Source organism: Raphanus sativus, chromosome 6 (genome assembly GCF_000801105.2).
Source record: "Raphanus sativus cultivar WK10039 chromosome 6, ASM80110v3, whole genome shotgun sequence".
Classification (NCBI taxonomy): Eukaryota; Viridiplantae; Streptophyta; class Magnoliopsida; order Brassicales; family Brassicaceae; genus Raphanus; species Raphanus sativus.
This window is the reverse complement of record NC_079516.1, coordinates 24,596,241-24,616,293: the sequence shown is the minus strand read 5'-3', so window position 1 is coordinate 24,616,293 and position 20,053 is coordinate 24,596,241. Positions and strand designations below refer to the sequence as shown.

General features: G+C 34.0%; 3 protein-coding genes across 3 annotated transcripts; 2 read left to right on the top strand and 1 right to left on the bottom strand.

Moving 5' to 3' along the window:
- On the top strand, positions 1 to 1,382 carry LOC108805965 (geranylgeranyl pyrophosphate synthase 7, chloroplastic). Its single transcript, XM_018577964.2, has one exon. The coding sequence runs from the start codon at positions 113 to 115 to the stop codon at positions 1,193 to 1,195; it is 1,083 nt and encodes a 360-aa protein (XP_018433466.1). The 5' UTR covers positions 1 to 112; the 3' UTR covers positions 1,196 to 1,382.
- Positions 1,383 to 10,981: 9,599 nt separating this feature from the next.
- Positions 10,982 to 11,968, bottom strand: LOC108808158 (uncharacterized). Its single transcript, XM_018580345.2, has one exon. It carries the CDS (start codon positions 11,966 to 11,968, stop codon positions 10,982 to 10,984), a length of 987 nt encoding a protein of 328 aa, XP_018435847.1.
- A 1,195-nt stretch (positions 11,969 to 13,163) lies between these two features.
- Positions 13,164 to 15,503, top strand: LOC108812994 (UPF0496 protein At2g18630). Its single transcript, XM_018585407.2, has 3 exons — positions 13,164 to 13,497; positions 13,700 to 14,890; positions 15,283 to 15,503. Exons 2-3 carry the CDS (start codon positions 13,716 to 13,718, stop codon positions 15,299 to 15,301), a joined length of 1,194 nt encoding a protein of 397 aa, XP_018440909.1. The 5' UTR covers positions 13,164 to 13,497; positions 13,700 to 13,715; the 3' UTR covers positions 15,302 to 15,503.
- The last annotated feature ends 4,550 nt before the right edge of the window (positions 15,504 to 20,053 follow it).

Genomic DNA, 20,053 nt, shown 5'->3' with positions numbered 1-20,053 from the left:
ATATCATCATCATCTCTTATTGTTTCCACCACCTCCGTACCCACACATTCCATTACCTATTGTACCCAACCCAAAATCTCACACACTCTTAACACCAATTCCAATTGAAGCCATGGCCAGTGTGAAGCTAAGCTCTTGTGTTCATCACTCTGTCAGAAAACCCGGATCCGTACCCGGGTCGTCCAACACATGCTTTCTCAAAACCCCACCGGTCCATCTCCGACAAAAGTTCACGGCTTTATCAGTCGTCAGAGAAGAGAGTAACACCAGTATCCTCCACCAAGAAGAAGCACAAAGCCGCCTCAGTTTCGATTTCATGTCTTACATGATCGGTAAAGCTACCTCCGTCAACCAAGCTCTCGACTCCGCCGTCTCGCTCCGAGAACCGGTCAAGATCCACGAGGCGATGCGCTACTCCCTCCTCGCCGGCGGGAAGCGTGTGAGACCGGTTCTCTGCATCGCCGCGTGCGAGCTGGTGGGCGGAGAAGAGTCCGTCGCGTTGCCGGCGGCTTGCGCGGTGGAGATGATCCACACGATGTCGTTGATCCACGACGATCTCCCGTGTATGGACAACGACGACCTCCGCCGCGGGAAACCCACCAACCACAAAGTGTTCGGCGAAGACGTCGCCGTTTTGGCCGGAGACGCGCTTTTGTCGTTCGCGTTTGAGCACTTGGCGTCGACGACGGGGGTGGCTCCGGCGAGGGTGGTTAGGGCGATCGGGGAGCTAGCGAAAGCCGTCGGATCGGAAGGGCTTGTGGCGGGTCAGATTGTGGATATCAGCAGCGAAGGTATGGACTCGAACGACGTCGGATTGGAGCTTCTTGAGTTTATCCACGTTCACAAAACGGCGGTTTTGCTGGAGGCGGCGACGGTCTTGGGAGCGATCGTTGGTGGTGGGTCTGATGAAGAGATCGAGAAGCTGAGGAAGTTCGCGAGATGTATCGGTTTGATGTTTCAGGTGGTTGATGATATATTGGATGTGACGAAGTCGTCGGAGGAGTTGGGGAAAACCGCCGGAAAAGACTTGGTCGCCGATAAGCTGACGTATCCGAAGTTGATGGGTCTCGAGAAGTCAAAGGAGTTTGCTGAGAGGTTGATGAGAGATGCTCAAGAACAGCTTCAAGGATTTGATTCCAAAAAGGTTGAACCTTTATTGGCTTTAGCTAATTACATTGCTACAAGACAGAACTAGTTCAAGTGTGAATGTTTTCATTGTTGTCTAATATTCTCCGACAAGGGATTAAGAAACTCTAGATCCTCTCAGAAAGGTTGATGTGAACATTATGATGATCCGTGCTTGCTTATAGTTTCTGTTACAGAGTCTTGGTTATAAAGATTGTGTAAGCTTTTTTACTGTTGAAGAAGAATCTTTTGTGTTCCTCGGTGATATATGTTAGAACCCGATATAGAATCAGATAAAAGTCCTACCATAGTAACGGTTCAGACATAATAGTTTGGCGTTTGAACTTAGAGCTGATACTACCAGAGGACGGGGATGATCTGATTACATATTAGAAGATCTCATAAAGATGTTTTTAGGTAAGATCTCGAAGGCGACGATGATGTGTTGTGTTGTGAGATTCTCAAATCGACATTTTGGATTTGTGGGTGGTAACTGGTATTAATCAATATTATCGTTTCTTTAGGGGTCCATAAACCAACATAGACAATAATTAGACATAATTGTATCTTAATCGTGTGTCGTCGTAATGGATACTTGTTGGAATTCAATTCAATATTTAAAGGAAAGATTGTCGAAAGTGATGTTTTCTAGATTTTATAAGAGAGGAATGCGTGAGGAGAAAATTGGTGACATGATATCAAATCATTCCTAGTCAATATGAAATTTTCAGTTCATGGTAACATTTTGAAAATTCCATACAAGAAAACACAGATGTATTTCTTATTTAATTTGTAGTTAGATGAAAAGAATTTTTTAAAAAAAAAAATAATTCTGTAATTATATTGAACTTGTTTGTATATTTCATTATTTTAAATAATAAAAATTTAACACTAAGTCATTAGCCATTAAGTCACAAGCCATGAACTCCTATTTTGTTCATTAGAAATTTGAAAAAAAAATTGTATTTGAAACGTGAAGAGCTTACAAATGTTAGACATTAGATTAAAGATACATTGCTGACAAAAAAAAAAGATTAAAGATATATTTGGAATCCAAAATGAAGGAAGAATGAGAACATATTTATGAATTTTCGAAGATATTAGCGGATCGAATGAAAGTTTTTCACATTTCTCGAAGAAAAAATAATGCACAGTATAAATGAACTGATGGGCAAATAGCTTTCAAACGAGAGAAAAGAAGCCTTGATACAATATATCTTGTTAGCTCTTCTCACTTATGTTATGTGTAGCTTCTTGCTCCCACTGAAGATATATAAGAACCTTGGGAATGCCATTACAAATTCTAGGGTAGCTCAAAATCCTCTAAAAAGAAAAATTCACTTTGGCAAAATGGAAAAAAAAAACCTATGTTTATCAAGGGATCAGGGTGGGATTGGTTTTCGAATGATTCATGATTTCAACCTGGCTTTACTAGCAAAACAACTATGCAGACTAGTTCAATACCCTGATTCGTTAGTGGTTAGATTTTTGAGGGAGATACTACATAATAAAATTCGTTATGTGTGGACCAGTATTTCAGCGGCTCGAAAACTATTGTTATTGGAAATCAGAAAGAAGATTCATTCTAGATATGATGTCAATGTATAGGAGGATTCTTGGATCCCTACAACATAAGCTAGGCCAGCTCGCTCTTCAGCCCCAGTTTTTCACAAGAATATGAAGAGTCAGCGACTTCTTATTGATCAGGAATTGCAAGAATGAAATGTTCGATTATTGGAGGATTATGTTGCACCTGCTAATATACCTTTCATAAAGAGCTTGGTTAAAAGTTCAACTCATCGCCATGATATATCATCTACGGAGTGCCTTACATTCAGAAATGAAAGCACCACGATAGCGACGAAGAGTATGCTTCAGCATTCGGTATGTCAGAATTTTGGGACGGATTGCAAGGATTTGATCTTCATGATCAAGGAGTCATATGCTTGGTCAAGCTTTGCAACATAATTGGAGAGAATAGAGATTAAAGATATGCTTTACGGATTTCAAGATTATTCATATTCGAGTGCGAAATTATATTTCAGATTCTTTATCTAGACCTACAAAGTCTTTCCGTAGAAAATTATATGTTATTAGTTGTTCTACTCCTGATTATCCAAATTATCTCAAATTTAAATAATAAAATAACTTTTCAAGAAAAAAACAGTACACTAATGTTTGTGTATCATGTAATTATTGATTTTTTTTATTGTTCAACATGTAACTATTGATATAGCTAGCAATATTTCCAATGTAAATCTCTAGTTTTTTCTTTTGCATTTACAAAGAAAAGATTGTCAGCTGAGTATTTACCATTTAGCCACACAATTTCTTTTTTTTTTAAGTCAACTGGATTTCTTCTTACTGGTTAGGTAATCGGTAATTAGTGGGCCCATGGCTTCAATTTTCAAGCCTCAACCACTAATTAGAGTATAGTATTTTATCGTTAAATTTGATTCGATTCATTATTCGCTTCGATTCGTTCTGAAAAAAAATTCAGATATCCATAAGTCTTCGAAACAAAAAAATACTAAAAATTAATATCCGTTAAAAACGGAAAAAATCACAAATACTACAAAGTTTATAGACGGAAATCCAATCCGCTCTAATTTTTATACAAATAGATGTATATCTATAATTAAATATAGAGTTTTAAATATATATATAACTAGATTCTGACATACCCTTAAAAGAGCGGATATATTTTTTTCACATTTTTAAGGAATTTAAGTTATTTTTTTTTGGATTATACAGAGGTATCCTGGCCCCCATAGAAATGGGTTCCGACTAGTCACATGTTTGCAGCCTACATTTTCAGCCCACATGTCGGTCTCCTGTCTCTGGCGATGCCGAAATGTTAATTCCCCAGTGGCCAGCGGGATTCGAACCCGGATCCGTATTGGGCTCAAAGCTCCCTCAAGACCACTAGGCCGTCATCGCTTGGTTAGGAATTTAAGTTATATTTGTGTTTTCTTAGTCATATTTATGTTTTTCTTTGTATAATATTTTTTTAAATGATTAATAATTTTTTAATAGTTGTATTAAAATAGTTTGACCAAACATATATATCAAGAGTTATCACTAGGTATACAAAACTAATTTTTTTCTAAAAGCATCTGTCTTATAATAAAAATTATTAACTTTAAAAAAATGTATAAAACATATAGTTTCATTAATTTTTACTTTATATATTTATTATATAAAATATATTTCTAAAAATATAAATTCATATTATTTATTATAAATTACTTGTATTGAATATAGAGGATGAAGTATCCGTAAATATCTGTGAGTATTTGCAAATATATAAAAAAACTGGATATCCGTATTTTTTCGAAGCAAAACAAATCGGAAAATCAGAAATCTGTCAAATACGAAGCAAATCACAAATACTGAAAATATGATATTATTCGATATATGCCCGGACCTACCACTGATTCTCTTAATTATTTTGTCTTCGTTCATATAACAAAAAAGAAAAATCGAATCTACATTTTTTGGTTTCTTCTTTGATTCTTCTCTCTTTCTTCGTTCTTTCGATGTTCTGCCTGTTAAACTAGGAATATATATTTTTTTCCTTCAAATTTGACTCGACTCGTTATTCATTTTATTCGATCTAATTTTTTTTGAAAATCAGTGAAATTTCAAAACACATCAAATAATAAATTTTAATATCCATTAAAATCAAATCACAAATATTAAAATTTTGAAAGCCAATCAGGCATATATAAATAAAAGTATATCTTGATTAAAATTACAATTTTAAATATATGTTTATATAATTACTATTCTAATGTTTGTATCAAAAATTTCATTCACATTATTGCTTACAGAAATAAAAAACAATTAATGATAATTATAAATATTTTTTAAGTTTTGTTTATTATTAACTAAGTTTAAAATTTACAAAACATGTAGGTTCACTAATTATTTTAATTTTTATATTATATATCATGTAAAACAATATTTTAAAGAACAAATGTGTATCAAATTGTTTATATTATTTATATTAAGTAAAACAAATGAGAAATTTGTAAATATCCATAAATATCTGTAAAATCTCAGTGTTCTAAAAATCGGTCTAGGTGGCGCCGCCTAGTCGGAAAATCGAGTATGAGCGAAACGATTTTTTTAAAGCGATTTATTTAAAAATCGGTTTAGACATCCGAAAAATCGGTCTAGACGCCCGCATAAACAATAATCATTTATAAAATGCCTAATCATCGCCTAGCGATTTTTAAAACATTGAAAAATCTATATATTTTTATGGATATCTAATTTTTTAAAGCAAATCATAAATATTGAAAATTTTGCTAGTATTTGCTCGTGACCATCATAGTAAATTCTAAATGTTGAGTGGTTTTTCAAAAGTAGTTCACTCGCACTTTTTCAATAATCTGATTCACTAGCAGATAAAATCAGGGTATCAAGTGGAACGGGTTTACCCAGATATAGCCAAACCGGCAGCAGTTTTTGGACCGACTGTGGATTCGCTTAAAGCACATTGTTGAAAAATTCGCTGCCCGCCAAAGATTAAACATTTCCTATGGCAATTGGTATCATGGTGTATATCGGTTAGAAAAAACTTAAATGCGAGAGGTCTATCAGGGGATTTGTACTGCGATAGATGCGGAGCTACGGAGGAGTCGATTAATCATGTGTTTTTTGAATGTCCACCTGCGCGCCAGGTTTGGGCACTGTCAAATATCCCTACTAACTCTACAATTTTCCCGACGGAATCTTTGTTCACAAATATGGATCACCTTTTTTGGAGAGTTCAACCTGATATGGAAGATCATCAATTTGCTTGGATATTATGGTATATTTGGAAAGGAAAAAATAATAAGGTCTTTAGTAATTTAGATATAGATCCGCAGGAGACTCTTCAATTGGTGGTAACGGAATCACGGCTATGGGCTGAGGCTCAAATAGTGCAAGCACCAATCCCAAATCCACAGCAACCGAATCTGCCGATGATTCCCGGGCGGTGGGGTTTTGTGGATGGATCTTGGAAGGAAAAGGATGTCTATTCTGGGTAGGGATGGTATAGCACACTAGAAGGTTTTACAGGACTAATGGGAGCACGAAATGTAAGAGCTTCCCTCTCTCCTCTACACGCGGAGATAGAAGCGCTAATATGGGCAATGGAAAGTATGAGAAATTTGCGTCAGTTTAGGGTCACATTTGCAACAGACTGCTTGCAACTGGTAAAGATGGTTTCTGAACCGGAGGAATGGCCGGCATTTGCTACCTTTTTAGAAGATATAAAGACGTTGAGAGAATGCTTTCACAGCTTGGAGATCATTCATGTACCTCGCACGCAAAATCAGAAGGCCGATGGCTTAGCACGTAATGCTAGGAAACAAACGACCTTTGTTGTGCACATGGATGCAGAGCTACCGTTTTGGTTTACAGAGTCTGTTTGAGTCAGTAAAAGTCGACGACAAAAAAAAAAAAGTTCTAATATAAAAAAAAAATCATTGATAGAAAAAAAACACTATGTATGTGTTAGTTTGCTGAATGAAAACTTCGCATGTAAATACTCCACTTTGGCATTCTTCACCCTTCCATTTAAACTACAAAAGTCGTATGTTTTTCTTCTTACTGGCTAAGTTAATCAATTACTCCCTAGATGGGATAATCGGTGGGCCCATGACTGTGTTCAATCCTTCAACTCAACCACTGATTTATTATTTTGTCTTCGTTCAGACAACAAAAGAAAAAGCGAATCTTGTTATAATTATATTATATATTGTTTCATCTTTATAAGTGTTATCGTATGAAAGTTTTACCTAAATAATAAATGTTACAAATATATGAAAAAGAAAAGTAAACATAAAGAAGAAGAACTATACCAAAGAAAAGAGAGAATTTTATTACTATAGTTCGAAAGGGGCACCTTACAAATGAACTCAAACGTTCAATATATAGAGAAGATATGAGACATATTTTACTGTGAAACATTAATAGAAATGGGATCCACTTTGAAGACAATACGTAAAGTATTGACTTTTGCAACACTCCCCCTTGGAGACCATCATCTTTAATGTTTTACCGTGCATCTTCATTGCCTCGTTAAAAACCTTTCTTTGGAAAACCCTGTGGGAAAAACCATAGTAAGGTAAAAAGAGTACAATTCAGAAACTCCCCCTTGAATAGACGATCATTGCAGGTTTTGTTGATGACGCATTCCAATATTGTAAACATGTTTTCTGAAAGTCGTAGTGGGTAGTGACTTCGTAAAGAGGTCTGCAGCATTGTCACACGACCGAACATACCTAACTTCAATTTCTTTATTTTTCTCAAGTTCTTGGGTGTATGAGAAGAACTTTGGTGGAATATGTTTGGTTCTGTCACTTTTGATGTATCCTTCCTTCGTTTGAGCAACACATGCTGCATTGTCTTCATATAAGATAGTCGGTTCTGAATTGACGTTGATCTCACTACTTGAAAGTATGTGTTGACTTATTGATCTGAGCCAAACACATTCTCTACTTGCTTCGTGTAGAGCAATTATTTCAGCATGGTTCGAGGAAGTGGCTACAAGTGTTTGTTTCTGGGAGCGCCATGATATAGCAGTTCCTCCAACTGTGAAAACGTAGCCAGTTTGTGATCGAGCTTTATGAGGATCAGATAAATACCCTGCATCTGCAAAACCAACCATTTCTCCGTTTGAGTTGTTAGGATAAAATAATCCTAAATCAATTGTTCCTTGGAGATAACGAAAGATATGTTTGATCCCATTCCAATGTCTTTGTGTGGGAGATGCACTGAATCTTGCCAAAAGATTGACAGCAAATGATATATCAGGTCGAGTACAGTTTGCAAGATACATAAGTGCTCCTATTGCACTTAGATACGGCACTTCAGGACCAAGTATCTCTTCATTTTCTTCATGTGGTCGGAAAGGATCATTTTCAACATTGAGTGACCTAACGACCATAGGGGTGCTTAATGGAGTTGCTTTGTCCATGTTGAATCGTTTCAATACTCTTTTCGTGTAAGTAGATTGGTGTACAAATATACCCTTTTGAGTATGTTCAATTTGTAAACCAAGACAATACTTTGTATGTCCGAGATCTTTCATCTCAAATTCCCCTTTTAAATACTCGGATGCCTGTCGTATTTCTCTTTGGGTCCCAATAATATTTAGATCATCGACATATACGGCAATTATTACAAATCCGGAAGATGTATTCTTGATGTAAACACAAGGGCATATAGGACTATTTATATACCCTTCTTTAGTTAAATGCATACTGAGACGATTATACCACATACGTCCAGATTGTTTTAGGCCATATAATGATCTTTGCAATTTTATTGCACATAACTCCTTAGGTTTAGAACTTAATGGTTCTGGCATTTTAAATCCTTCAGGGATTCTCATATAAATATCAGTGTCCAATGATCCATATAGATATGCTGTAACGACATCCATTAGACGCATCTCTAGGTTTTGATTAGCCGCAAGACTCATCAAAAATCTAAATGTGATTGCATCCATAACAGGAGAATATGTTTCTTCGTAATCGATCCCAGGTCTTTGAGAAAATCCTTGAGCTACAAGACGAGCCTTGTATCTCGTCACTTCGTTTTTCTCATTTCTTTTCCGAACGAAAACCCATTTGTATCCAACTGGCTTCACAGCTTCAGGTGTGATCACAATGGGTCCAAATACTTCTCGTTTGTTAAGCGAATTAAGTTCGACTTGTATTGCATCTTTCCATTTTGACCAGTCATGTCTCTTTTGACATTCCGAGATAGATTTTGGTTCTGGATCATCACTTTCTTCATCTATCTCTTTTGAAACAAAGTATGAGAAAAAATCATCAATAACATTCACTTTGTTTCGATTCCATATTTTTCTATCATGGATGTAATTAATAGAAATCTCATGATTTTCTTCAGTATCCTGATGTTCAATATTGTCACCATCCTCATGGTGCATTTCTTCCAAATTTTTTTCATGATTGGAAGGATTATGTTTTTCCATCTCCTTTCGCTTTCTAGGATTTTTATCCTTAGAACCAACCGGTCTACCACGCTTCAAGCGTATTTTAGACTCTCGTGTATTATCTTCTACTCCACGTTCATGTGGCATTTCTATACGAGCAGGAGCATTTGCAGCCGGTATATGTGACTTTGTAACCGATTTGGTGTCTGCAAAAGCATCAGGTAGTTGGTTTGCGATGCTTTGTAAATGCATAATCCGACGGACTTCTAATTCTGATTGTTTTGTAGGAGGATCAAGGTGTAGTAAAGATGGTACACACCACTTAAGGTCCTTTCCTACTTGTTTATTTTCTCCCCCTAGAATTGGAAATATTTTTTCATCAAAGTGGCAGTCAGCAAAACGTGCCGTAAATACGTCACCAGTTTGCGGTTCTAGGTATCGTATAATTGATGGAGAATCACAACCAACATATATCCCCAATCTCCTTTGAGGTCCCATCTTCGTACGCTGGGGAGGTGCAATTGGCACATAGACAGCGCAACCAAAGATTCTTAGATGAGAAATATTCGGTTCTCGTCCAAATGCTAATTGTATTGGAGAGTATTTGTGATATGCACTTGGTCTCACCCGAATCAATGCTTCTGCATGCAAAATAGCATGTCCCCATACAGAAGTTGGGAGTTTTGATTTCATAATCAATGGTCTTGCAATTAGTTGCAGACGCTTAATTAATGATTCAGCCAAACCGTTTTGTGTATGAACATGAGCAACAGGATGTTCAACATCAATTCCAGTTACCAAACAATAGTCATTGAATGCTTGGGAAGTGAATTCACCAGCATTGTCTAGTCTAACTCTCTTTATTGGATAATCAGGAAACTGAGCTCTTAGTTTGATTATCTGAGATAAAAATCTCGCAAATGCCACATTTCGAGAGGACAGTAGACAAACGTGTGACCATCTACTCGACGCGTCGATCATTACCATAAAATAATAGAATGGTCCACAAGGTGGATGTATAGGTCCACAAATATCGCCTTGAATTCGTTCAAGGAATTTTGGTAACTCTTTATCTATTTTAGTTGGCGATGGTCTTGTAATTAACTTTCCAAGAGAACACGCCGTACATGTCATTTTATTCCCCTGATATACTTCTTGGGGTTTCAGTGAATGACCATGTGAGTTCTCAATGATTTTTCGCATCATTGTGGTGCCTGGGTGACCAAGACGATCATGCCATAGTGTAAAATCGTTAGAATTTTCTTTAATCACAAAATGTGATTCAATGGCACTTATAGATGTATGATGCAGACCAGAAGGGAGTTTTGGTAGTTTTTCCAATACTTTTTGTTTTCCCGATTTCTCATGAGTAATATACATATACTTCTTTCCATCCTCAGTTGCAGACTGAGTATCAAATCCTTGAAGATATATGTCTTTAAAACTCAACAAATTCCTTTTAGAATTTGGAGAAAAGAGTGCATCCTTTATCGAGAATATCGTCCCATTAGGTAATGCGAAATGGGCTTTACCAATCCCCTCAATTAAATCTGCAGGACCTGATATTGTGTTAACAGTGATATTTGTCGGTTTTAGTTCAGAAAAGTATTTTCTGTGTTTCAGAATAGTGTGCGTTGTTCCACTATCTGGTATACAAATATCTCTAGCATTGACCTTGGTTGATGTTCCATTTGCAATGTCCATTTCTGAGACAACAAAAGAATTAACATAAATAAGATAATATTATTCATAAAATATTACACATTATTGGTAAACATTAAACACACAACAATTATGCATAAGTAGGTGAAAAACACACAATAATTATACATTAATCTTCCACAAGAAATAATTATTTATGGTATAATTGTGGAATTTCAAGAGTCACATGATGGGCACTTAAGCGTCCGTGATAGCGGTCTCCTCGAAATCATTCACAAAGTCAGACGCATCGAGGTGCGTTGTACCCTCAGAATGTTCCGCAAAGTTTACCTCCTTTTCTTTCCCTTTGACGGACTTCTTGTACAGATCACAAAGGTGTGCAGGGGTACGACATATACGAGACCAATGTCCCTTAGTACCGCATCTGAAACAAGCATCTTCTCGCTTCTGGGAGGTACTTCCTTGTTGTTCTTTTCCCTTAGGGGATTGTTCAGAGCGGACCCACTGGAATGACTTCCTATCCTGTGGATTGTACTTTCGTCCACGTCCACGGTAGTTTTGACGACCACGTCCGCGACCGCGAAAAGCCTTATTTTCTTTTGCTGGTTTCTTCGCATCTAATGCGTTTGCTTCGGGAAACGCTTTGGAACCAGTTGGACGAGTCATGTGATTCTTGATAAGAAGCTCGTTGTTCTTTTCTGCTATGAGAAGTGCCACAATCAAATCCGAAAATTTGGTATATCCCCGCAACCTATATTGTTGTTGCAGGGTGATGTGGCTCTTGTGGAATGTGGTGTATGTCTTTTCAAGCATTTGAGACTCGGTGATTGTATCACCACAGTATCTCAATTTAGCCACAATTCCTAACACAGCAGAATTGTAATTCATCACTTTGTCGAAATCTTGGAACCTCAGACTCTGCCATTCATCTCGAGCAAGTGGAAGTGTTATGTCTTTCTGATGATCAAAACGATCTTTCAGAGACTTCCATAGCTCTTTAGGATCTCTCATATTGGCATAGTCATAAATAATACTTTCATCAAGGTGTCTTCTAAGGAAGATCACCGATTTCGCTTTGTCTTGAGGTGTTGAAGTATTGTCCTCTTTAATGGTCTCAGATAAACCAAGAGATTCAAGATGAAGTTCGACATTTGTAACCCATGAAATGTAGTTGGTGCCCGTGATGTCTAGAGCGGGAAATTGAATTTTCTCCATGTTTGCCATTGATTTTCAAAGACAGAAAATAATAAATTTTATTAGAATTTCATTAATTTTATATGGAACCGATTACATTGATAGTACATGCAATTATTAGTAAAAATAATGCTAACAAACATAATCCGATGTTAATGCCAAAATATTCATGAGTGGATCCTTCAACTAAAATAAAATACATAGACGAAAAAATAAAAATCGCACATAAAACTAAAAACAATCGAATCATCATTTTTTTTTTTTTTTAATGAAAATAAGAGGAGAGCGATTTGAAAATATTTAAGAGAAGATGAAATGTTTTGGATGGGAGAATGAAGTGAAAATGAGTTGTATTTATAGATGAAAAATACTATTCATTAGCCGTTAACTAGCCGTTTAAAAAGTAAATTTTTTTTTTTTTTTTTTATATTATTATTATAATTTTAAATTTACATACGACCGTTGGAAGTAAAAGCATAAAGTAAAAACTAAACAGAGATCAATAGCGAGCAATTATAGAATTTATCAGTTTAAATATAAATATAGGTGAATATATATATTTTAACAACTAAATATATTTAGTTATATATGGTGATAAAATTATCTAACAGGTTTAAAGTGAAAATATTAATGTGATCAGATTTATAAAATAATAAATTATGATAACAGAGTCATATATTGTAAAATAACAAATTAAACATTTAGGCGGTATACCGGCCATTATGGTGCCATAAGCAACCATTACAAAATTAACAATAAGAGACGGGGCGGCAGGGCCGCACTCCGGTAATCAGAAACATAATAAATAAATGGAGGCCCCACTCCGAACATAATAATCAGAAAAGAAAATTTTAGTAGTAGAGTGATCGTGCTGATAACGTGTTATAATTATATTATATATTGTTTCATCTTTATAAGTGTTATCGTATGAAAGTTTTACCTAAATAATAAATGTTACAAATATATGAAAAAGAAAAGTAAACATAAAGAAGAAGAACTATACCAAAGAAAAGAGAGAATTTTATTACTATAGTTCGAAAGGGGCACCTTACAAATGAACTCAAACGTTCAATATATAGAGAAGATATGAGACATATTTTACTGTGAAACATTAATAGAAATGGGATCCACTTTGAAGACAATACGTAAAGTATTGACTTTTGCAACAAATCTTACATTTTTCGGTTTCTTCTTTAATTCTTCCTTCTTTCTTTCTTTCTTTCTTTCTTTCTTTCTACATTCTTTCAGTGTTTAACTTGCCATCGATGAGTCCGTCAAGACCGAGTTGAGAGTAGTGCAAGGCTTTTCTCCCACTGTCTAAAACCGCGTGAGAAATAGTCTTCCTCCTCAGATCTCTTAAAACATTTTCTCTCTCTTTACCTTCCGATTCTCCTCAGCTTCTCCAAGCGTACAAGCTACTTCTTCTTTTCCATAATCTCAAAAACTAAAACCCTAAACACAAAACACTCTTTACCTTCTATAAATACTCCACCTTTGTTTTTTTTCAGACAATAATCTCTGCTTTCAATCACATTCTCATTACCAAGATCATCTTCCAGGTAAATTTCTCTCTCTCTCTCTCTCTCTCTCTCTCTCTCTTGGATGTCGGTTACATTATTAGATTGCTCCGCAAGATTCGGTATAAAGTTTGTTTCTTTAAGCTATAAATCAAATACCCATTTCGATTCCATTACTTTCTCTACTCTCTGTTTACTTCTAATCAACATCTCTCACTCTCTCCCTCTCTCTGGCTCTTACAAGTTTAATAAGAAAGATAATGATGGGAGGAAGGTTCTGCAAGGGAAAGACAAAAGACGAAACTGGTGGCTCATCACCTTCAACACCAGTACAGATCAAGATAAACTCAGCTTACACAGAGCACTTGACCTCTTACGAAACAGCTTGCAGCGAAGACCCAAAGCTCGAGTCTTTCGACTCAGCTCTCCACGAGCGAACCAACAGAGTCATCAACAAGCTCGCGTCAGGCGTCGAGATCAAATCTCTATCCTTCGATTCCCTCAGAGAGGTGACGCAATGTCTTCTAGACATGAACCAAGACGTGGTCAAAGTTATATTACAGGACAAAGAGGACATATGGAGCAACCAAGACTTGTTCGGTCTCGTCAATATGTACTTCGAAAGCACTGCCAAGACTATGGACTTCTGCTCTGAGCTCGAGAGCTGTCTCAACCGCGCGAAGAGAAGCCAAGTGATTATTCAGTTCGCTGTGAAACAGTTTGAGGAGGAAGAGGATGAGAATAACGAGAATAGAAAGTATGAGAAGACGCTTGAGGAGCTTAAAAGGTTTAAGTTGGCTGGTGATCCGTTTACTAAAGAGTTCTTCGATCTTTTCGATTTGGTGCATAAACATCAGGTTATGATGCTTGACGAGCTTCATAAGCTAAAGAGGAGGCTTGATAAGAAGCTTAAGAACATCAAAACATGGAGAAGAGTGTCCAACATGGTGTTTGTGACCGCGTTTGTCTCTGTGCTTATCTTCTCGGTGGTTGCGGCCGCCGTGGCTGCACCGCCTGTTGTGGTGGCTATAGCCGGTGCGCTGGCTGTTCCTGTGGGGTCTGTTGGGAAATGGTGCAACTCTCTTTGGACTAAGTATGAGAAAATTGTTAAAGGGCAGAAGGAGATCATTACATCTATTAGGATTGGGACTTATATTTCGGTTAAGGAGATGGATAATATAAGCGTGCTTGTGCGTAAAGTTGAAGTGGAGATTGAGTCTTTGTTGAAGAACGCTGAGTTTGCTGTTACTGAGGAGAAATGTGTGAGACTTGCGATAGATGAGATCAAGAAGAAGCTTGATTTGTTTACGGATACCATTGAAGAGCTCAGGGAGCATGCGGATAAGTATTGTAGTGATGTGACAAAGGCGAGGACTGTGATTCTGCAGAGGATAATTCGGTACCCTACTGGTTCAACGACTGAAGAAGCTACTTGGTAAGCATTCTTAAAGCTTAGCTTCATAACTAGGAAGTTAAATTGTGTTGAATTTTTTTTGGTGAAAATGTTAAGAAAATTATTGTTGATATGTCTTGAATCTAGTATGTCTAGTAGCATTAGTTCTAGCATTAGTTATAGTTATTGTTGATGTTACTTGAATCTAGTATGTCTAGCATTAGTTAGTCATAGTTATTGTTTGTTACTTGAATCTAGAATGTCTAGCATTAGTTATAGTTATTGTTTGTTACTTGAATCTAGTATGTCTAGCGTTAGTTATAGTTACTTTCTCATTTATTCATCTGTTTTCCTGTCATCTTCTTGCATCCGTAGTAACACTTATGATTATTTTTTTGATTAAGTTTCTTTTCTGTGTTTTGATTGGTGATCAGGACGGAAATGTTGTCGTGAGAAGGCAGATTCGGATTGGCTTTGGAGACTGTTTGTTTGTTTTCTTTAGCACAAGTATTATTGATAGCTAAGGATATGTTAAGTTATCAAAAGAAAAAAAAATGTATTATTGGTAGTAGTTGCCCGGAGGTAACCTTTTCTCAGTGCATTATTTAAAAACCTTATAAAGATTTTATGCGATTGATTTTGGATTTTACTTATATATCAATCAATCTCGTACTTAGATATATGTTAATGAATGTCTGTGGTTAGTCTCTTAGGTTGGATGACTCATAAGCTGGATCCTTAAAGAATCATTCAGTCAGTGTTAAAAAAAATTAAGACGTGAAGAGCTGGTTAATGAAGAATATTAGACCTTCACACAACTCATAAGGGACATTTTTAAAATTTGAAACACATTGTTTTTTATATATATTTGAAACATATTGTTTATTCCGTCTTAAGCAACATTTTAGTATAAAGCATATAACTGTTTTATAGAAGCATATAACTGTTTTATAGAAGTCAATTGATTCGTGGTCGATGTGATGGTTGGTCCTATGCAACAATGGTTGACTGATTAACTAACAGACCAAGTCACCTTGGTTTTGATTCTTGAAGATTTACTCATTGTTTTCTTTTTGTACCTTTTAATGGATATACTACTTTGACAAATTAAAAATAGAAACTATAAGTTTTTCCTTTTAGTCTATTGATTTTCAGTTTTCACATACTATATTGCAAAATCACAGCTTGCATCATGTGCATCCATGGTTCAATATTATCTATGTGTTATTCAAATTGGCTTAAATTAAATGTTGGCTGTGACGTTTTCAGGTTTATGCTTTAGCATTTGGGCCTTAGGGCCATGAAAGATTAAAGCCTTTCTTTGGATTTATTTACAGTTCTCTTGATTACAGAAAATATCAGAAAGGCCGATATAAAATCTATAGTATAAGGCCCAAAAGTATATTCGGCCGCCACTATACATGGACGACGGTTATGTTTCTAATATTAGACTTTAGGCGGAGTGTTCAAAAAAAAAAAGACTTTAGGCGGAAAATGGCATATTTCGACATGAACGCGTTGTGTCTGTCTATTGAACAAATTTCGTAGAAGTGCGTATTCTATACTGAATAATACAAAATTTTTAAAATAGCATATGAACTTTACGAACCCGTAGTGCTATGTTTCATTATCGACGCGTAAATTTCATGTAGTATTTTTAAAAATTTATGTAGTTCAACATAGAATACGTATTGCTAAAAAGTTCATGAAAAAGTAGATACAAAGCGCAAGCTCATGTTTAAATAGGTTTTTCCGTGTTAGTCATCAGTTAATTTATCAAAACAATATTATTTTTGATAAATTCAGTAAAATTAAAATTTTAAAAATGCTACACGAACTCTCAAAATCGTGATTTTTAATATAGACCATCAAAAGTGTTAGTCTTTTTTGTCAGCAAGCAAAGATATTAGTCATACATTAATTTATCAGAACAAAATCATTTTAGGTAAATTTTGTAAAATAAAAAAATTACAAAACGACGATAATTTTATAGAATTTATCCAAAATAAAGTCTTTTGATAAATTAAATGATGACTAACACATTTGACAGTCAATATATATATATATATATATGTACGATTTTGAGAGTCTATGTTGTATTTTTAAATTTTTAATTTTATAGAATTTATTCAAAATGACGTCGTTTTGATAAATTAACGGATGACTAACACCTTTTAACGGTCAATATATAAGCACAATTTTGAGAGTCTATGCAGTATTATTGAATTTTTGTTTAGCTCAATATGGAATATGCACTATTACAAAGTTCGAGAATGAAAATGTACGATGCATAAATTTCGTGTAGTATTTTCAAAATTTTGTTTAGTTCAATATGGAATACGCACTACTATAAATTTTGTGAAGGAATAGACACGCCATATAAAGTTCATGTTGAAATAGGTCATTTTCCTACTTTAGGTTCTATTCGTTCTTTTTTTTTTCAAACTCGGTGCATCCAGACTAGGGATGAGCGTTTGGATACCCATTCATGTTTGGTTTGGGTATTTTGAATTTTCAAATATTTCAGTATATTGATATGGAATCCGTTTGGATATTTCTACACTTCAGGTCGGGTTCCGGTATTTTAAGTTTGGGCTAGGTTATTTCAGATCGGGTTCGAATATGTCTATTCGTTAAAAAGTCAAATTCTTCATTTAAAGTTTTTTAGAATTTAAAAATATACTTTTAACTTAACTAGTTATAATTTTTAATATATTAAACTATTAATACGTTTGGATATAAAACTTTTAAAATATAAAGACACTAATTTAATTGTTGTTTTGAAATTTTGGGTGCAACTTTTGTTAATGCAAGAATCAAGAGTTTGATATGTATTTTAAGTGAGTAGCAAATTATTTTGTCTATAACTATAAGTATATTATCTTATTTTGAGTCATGTGCAACATCAATATAAATATTTTGAATACAATGAAAAAAATAAACTAGAAATATAAGGTTAAGTATACATACGTTCGGTTATCTTCCGATATCCATTCAAGTTTGGATATTATCCGTTTGGGTTCGGATATCCAATCTCTCTTAATTTAATTTTGGGTATTTTACTACTTCAATTCGAATTTCAGTTTGGATTTTTTGGGTCGGACTCGAATACGAGTTCGGTATCGGGTAAAATATCCATGCCCAATCCAGATCCAAATGCAATATTATTGTTACCAGCATCTACATATTACATTTAAATATACAATTCGAAATACATAGAATAATAGATATTTAAGTTGCAATAAGGTATGGAATTTGAATGCAAGATTTGCATCTCGGAATCCAAGATATTTAAAATCTTTCAATACGAATACGAGTTAGAACTGTGAAATCAAGTTTTTCTTGCCAATGACAAAATTAAGTTTTTCTGCCTAAAAAACTAGAGATTTCGCCAAAATGAAAAAAAAAAAAAAATTTCACCAAATTGACAAATTGAATTTTCACAACAAACCGTAAAATTGTTTTTTTTTTTCTACAGAAACTGTATAACTAGATTCATCTGCCAAAATCACTAATTATGTTTTCCTGTCAAAACCGCAAAATCAGATTTTTCTATCAAAACAGCAACATCAGAAATTTCACCAAAATAAAAAAAAATCGAATTTCCACCAAAATAATAAAATTGTGGTCCCACCAAAAAAACAAATCTAGTTTTTAGCCAAAATCACAATTTTTTTTTTGTCAAAACTGCAAAATCAGTTTTTCTGCAAACCCCACAAATAATGTTTCTGCAAAAATCATAAAATTGAGTTTTTTCTCCAAAGCCGCAATTTTTTTCTTCAAAACCGCAAAATTGGATTACCCAACGAAAACAACAAATCTTTTTTTGCCAAAAAAACAAAATTGGGCTTTCTCCCAAATCGGAAAATTAAATTTAAAGCCAAAACTGAAAAAATGAAAATTCCACCAAAACAATAAAATTGAATTATCCCGCCAACATAAAAATCAAAATTTCTCGCCAAAATCGCAAAATCAAATTTTCATATCAAAAATTAAAATGGATTCATATATAATAATAATTGTTTTACAAATATAGTATAAACATATTTAATTGAACATTATTTTAGTCTTTTAACTAGTAACATTCTAGTGTTATTATAAAATTAAAACAAGAACAATATTTGAATACTACATCCATATGTTGTATTCAAATGCTACATATAGATGTTGTATCCAAATATAAAAACGAATATGACATTAGTTTTCCCCTATATATTAAAGGAGAAACATTTAAAAAGTTATAACTTTTAGTTTGTGCTAATTAAAAAAGTGTCATGCTGAGTTCACATAATTAGAATGTTAATTTTGCTTATGTGGCAGCTTGAAAATCAATCGAGATTTTTTTAGTCCAAAATTAAATTGCTAGGAAATATTAGATTATATAGTATATCTATTATAGACCATTCATTTATCAAAATGAAATTTATTATCTATCATTTTCTTAAATAAAACCTACGGAATTACCTAATCTAATTAATATATATATATATATATATATATATATATATATATAAATTAATGATTTTAAATAATAAAGATTTGCTAACAATATGTATACTTTCTATTGTTTTTGTTTAATTCTTTATTATTAAAATAAATTACACAATTACATTAGTTATATAATAAAAAAAAAATTTATATTTTGTGTTTTGAATTTTCAAAACGAGTATAAATTACTAAACTGTTAAAAGTCTCACATAAACTTTTGTGATCAAGGTTCATTTTTTTATGTAATAAGATACAATGATTATAAAACCATATGAATAAATAATTTTATTTTAATAGGTGTTTATGTGTATATATATATATACATATATATATATATACACACATATATATCCTTTAAATTAAACTATACATCATATGAAAATACATACTTATATTTGATATTTGCATTAAACATATATTGAAAAGTAAATATTTAAATTTTGAAATCTTCATTATTATTTTTTAATTTTTATAAATTATTGAAACCACTAAACATCGCACATTAGAAAACAATTTGTTGGTGTAAAATTTTGCTATACAAATATGCAAATAATCAAAAAATCATATGAGTAAAAACTTAATTTAATAAATATTCATATTAAAAGTATACTATATATCTATGCTAATATCATTTAAATTTAGTTATACATCATATACATGGAAAAGATTTATTGTTTTGGTATATTATATATCCTAAAATGATTGCGAACAAACAAG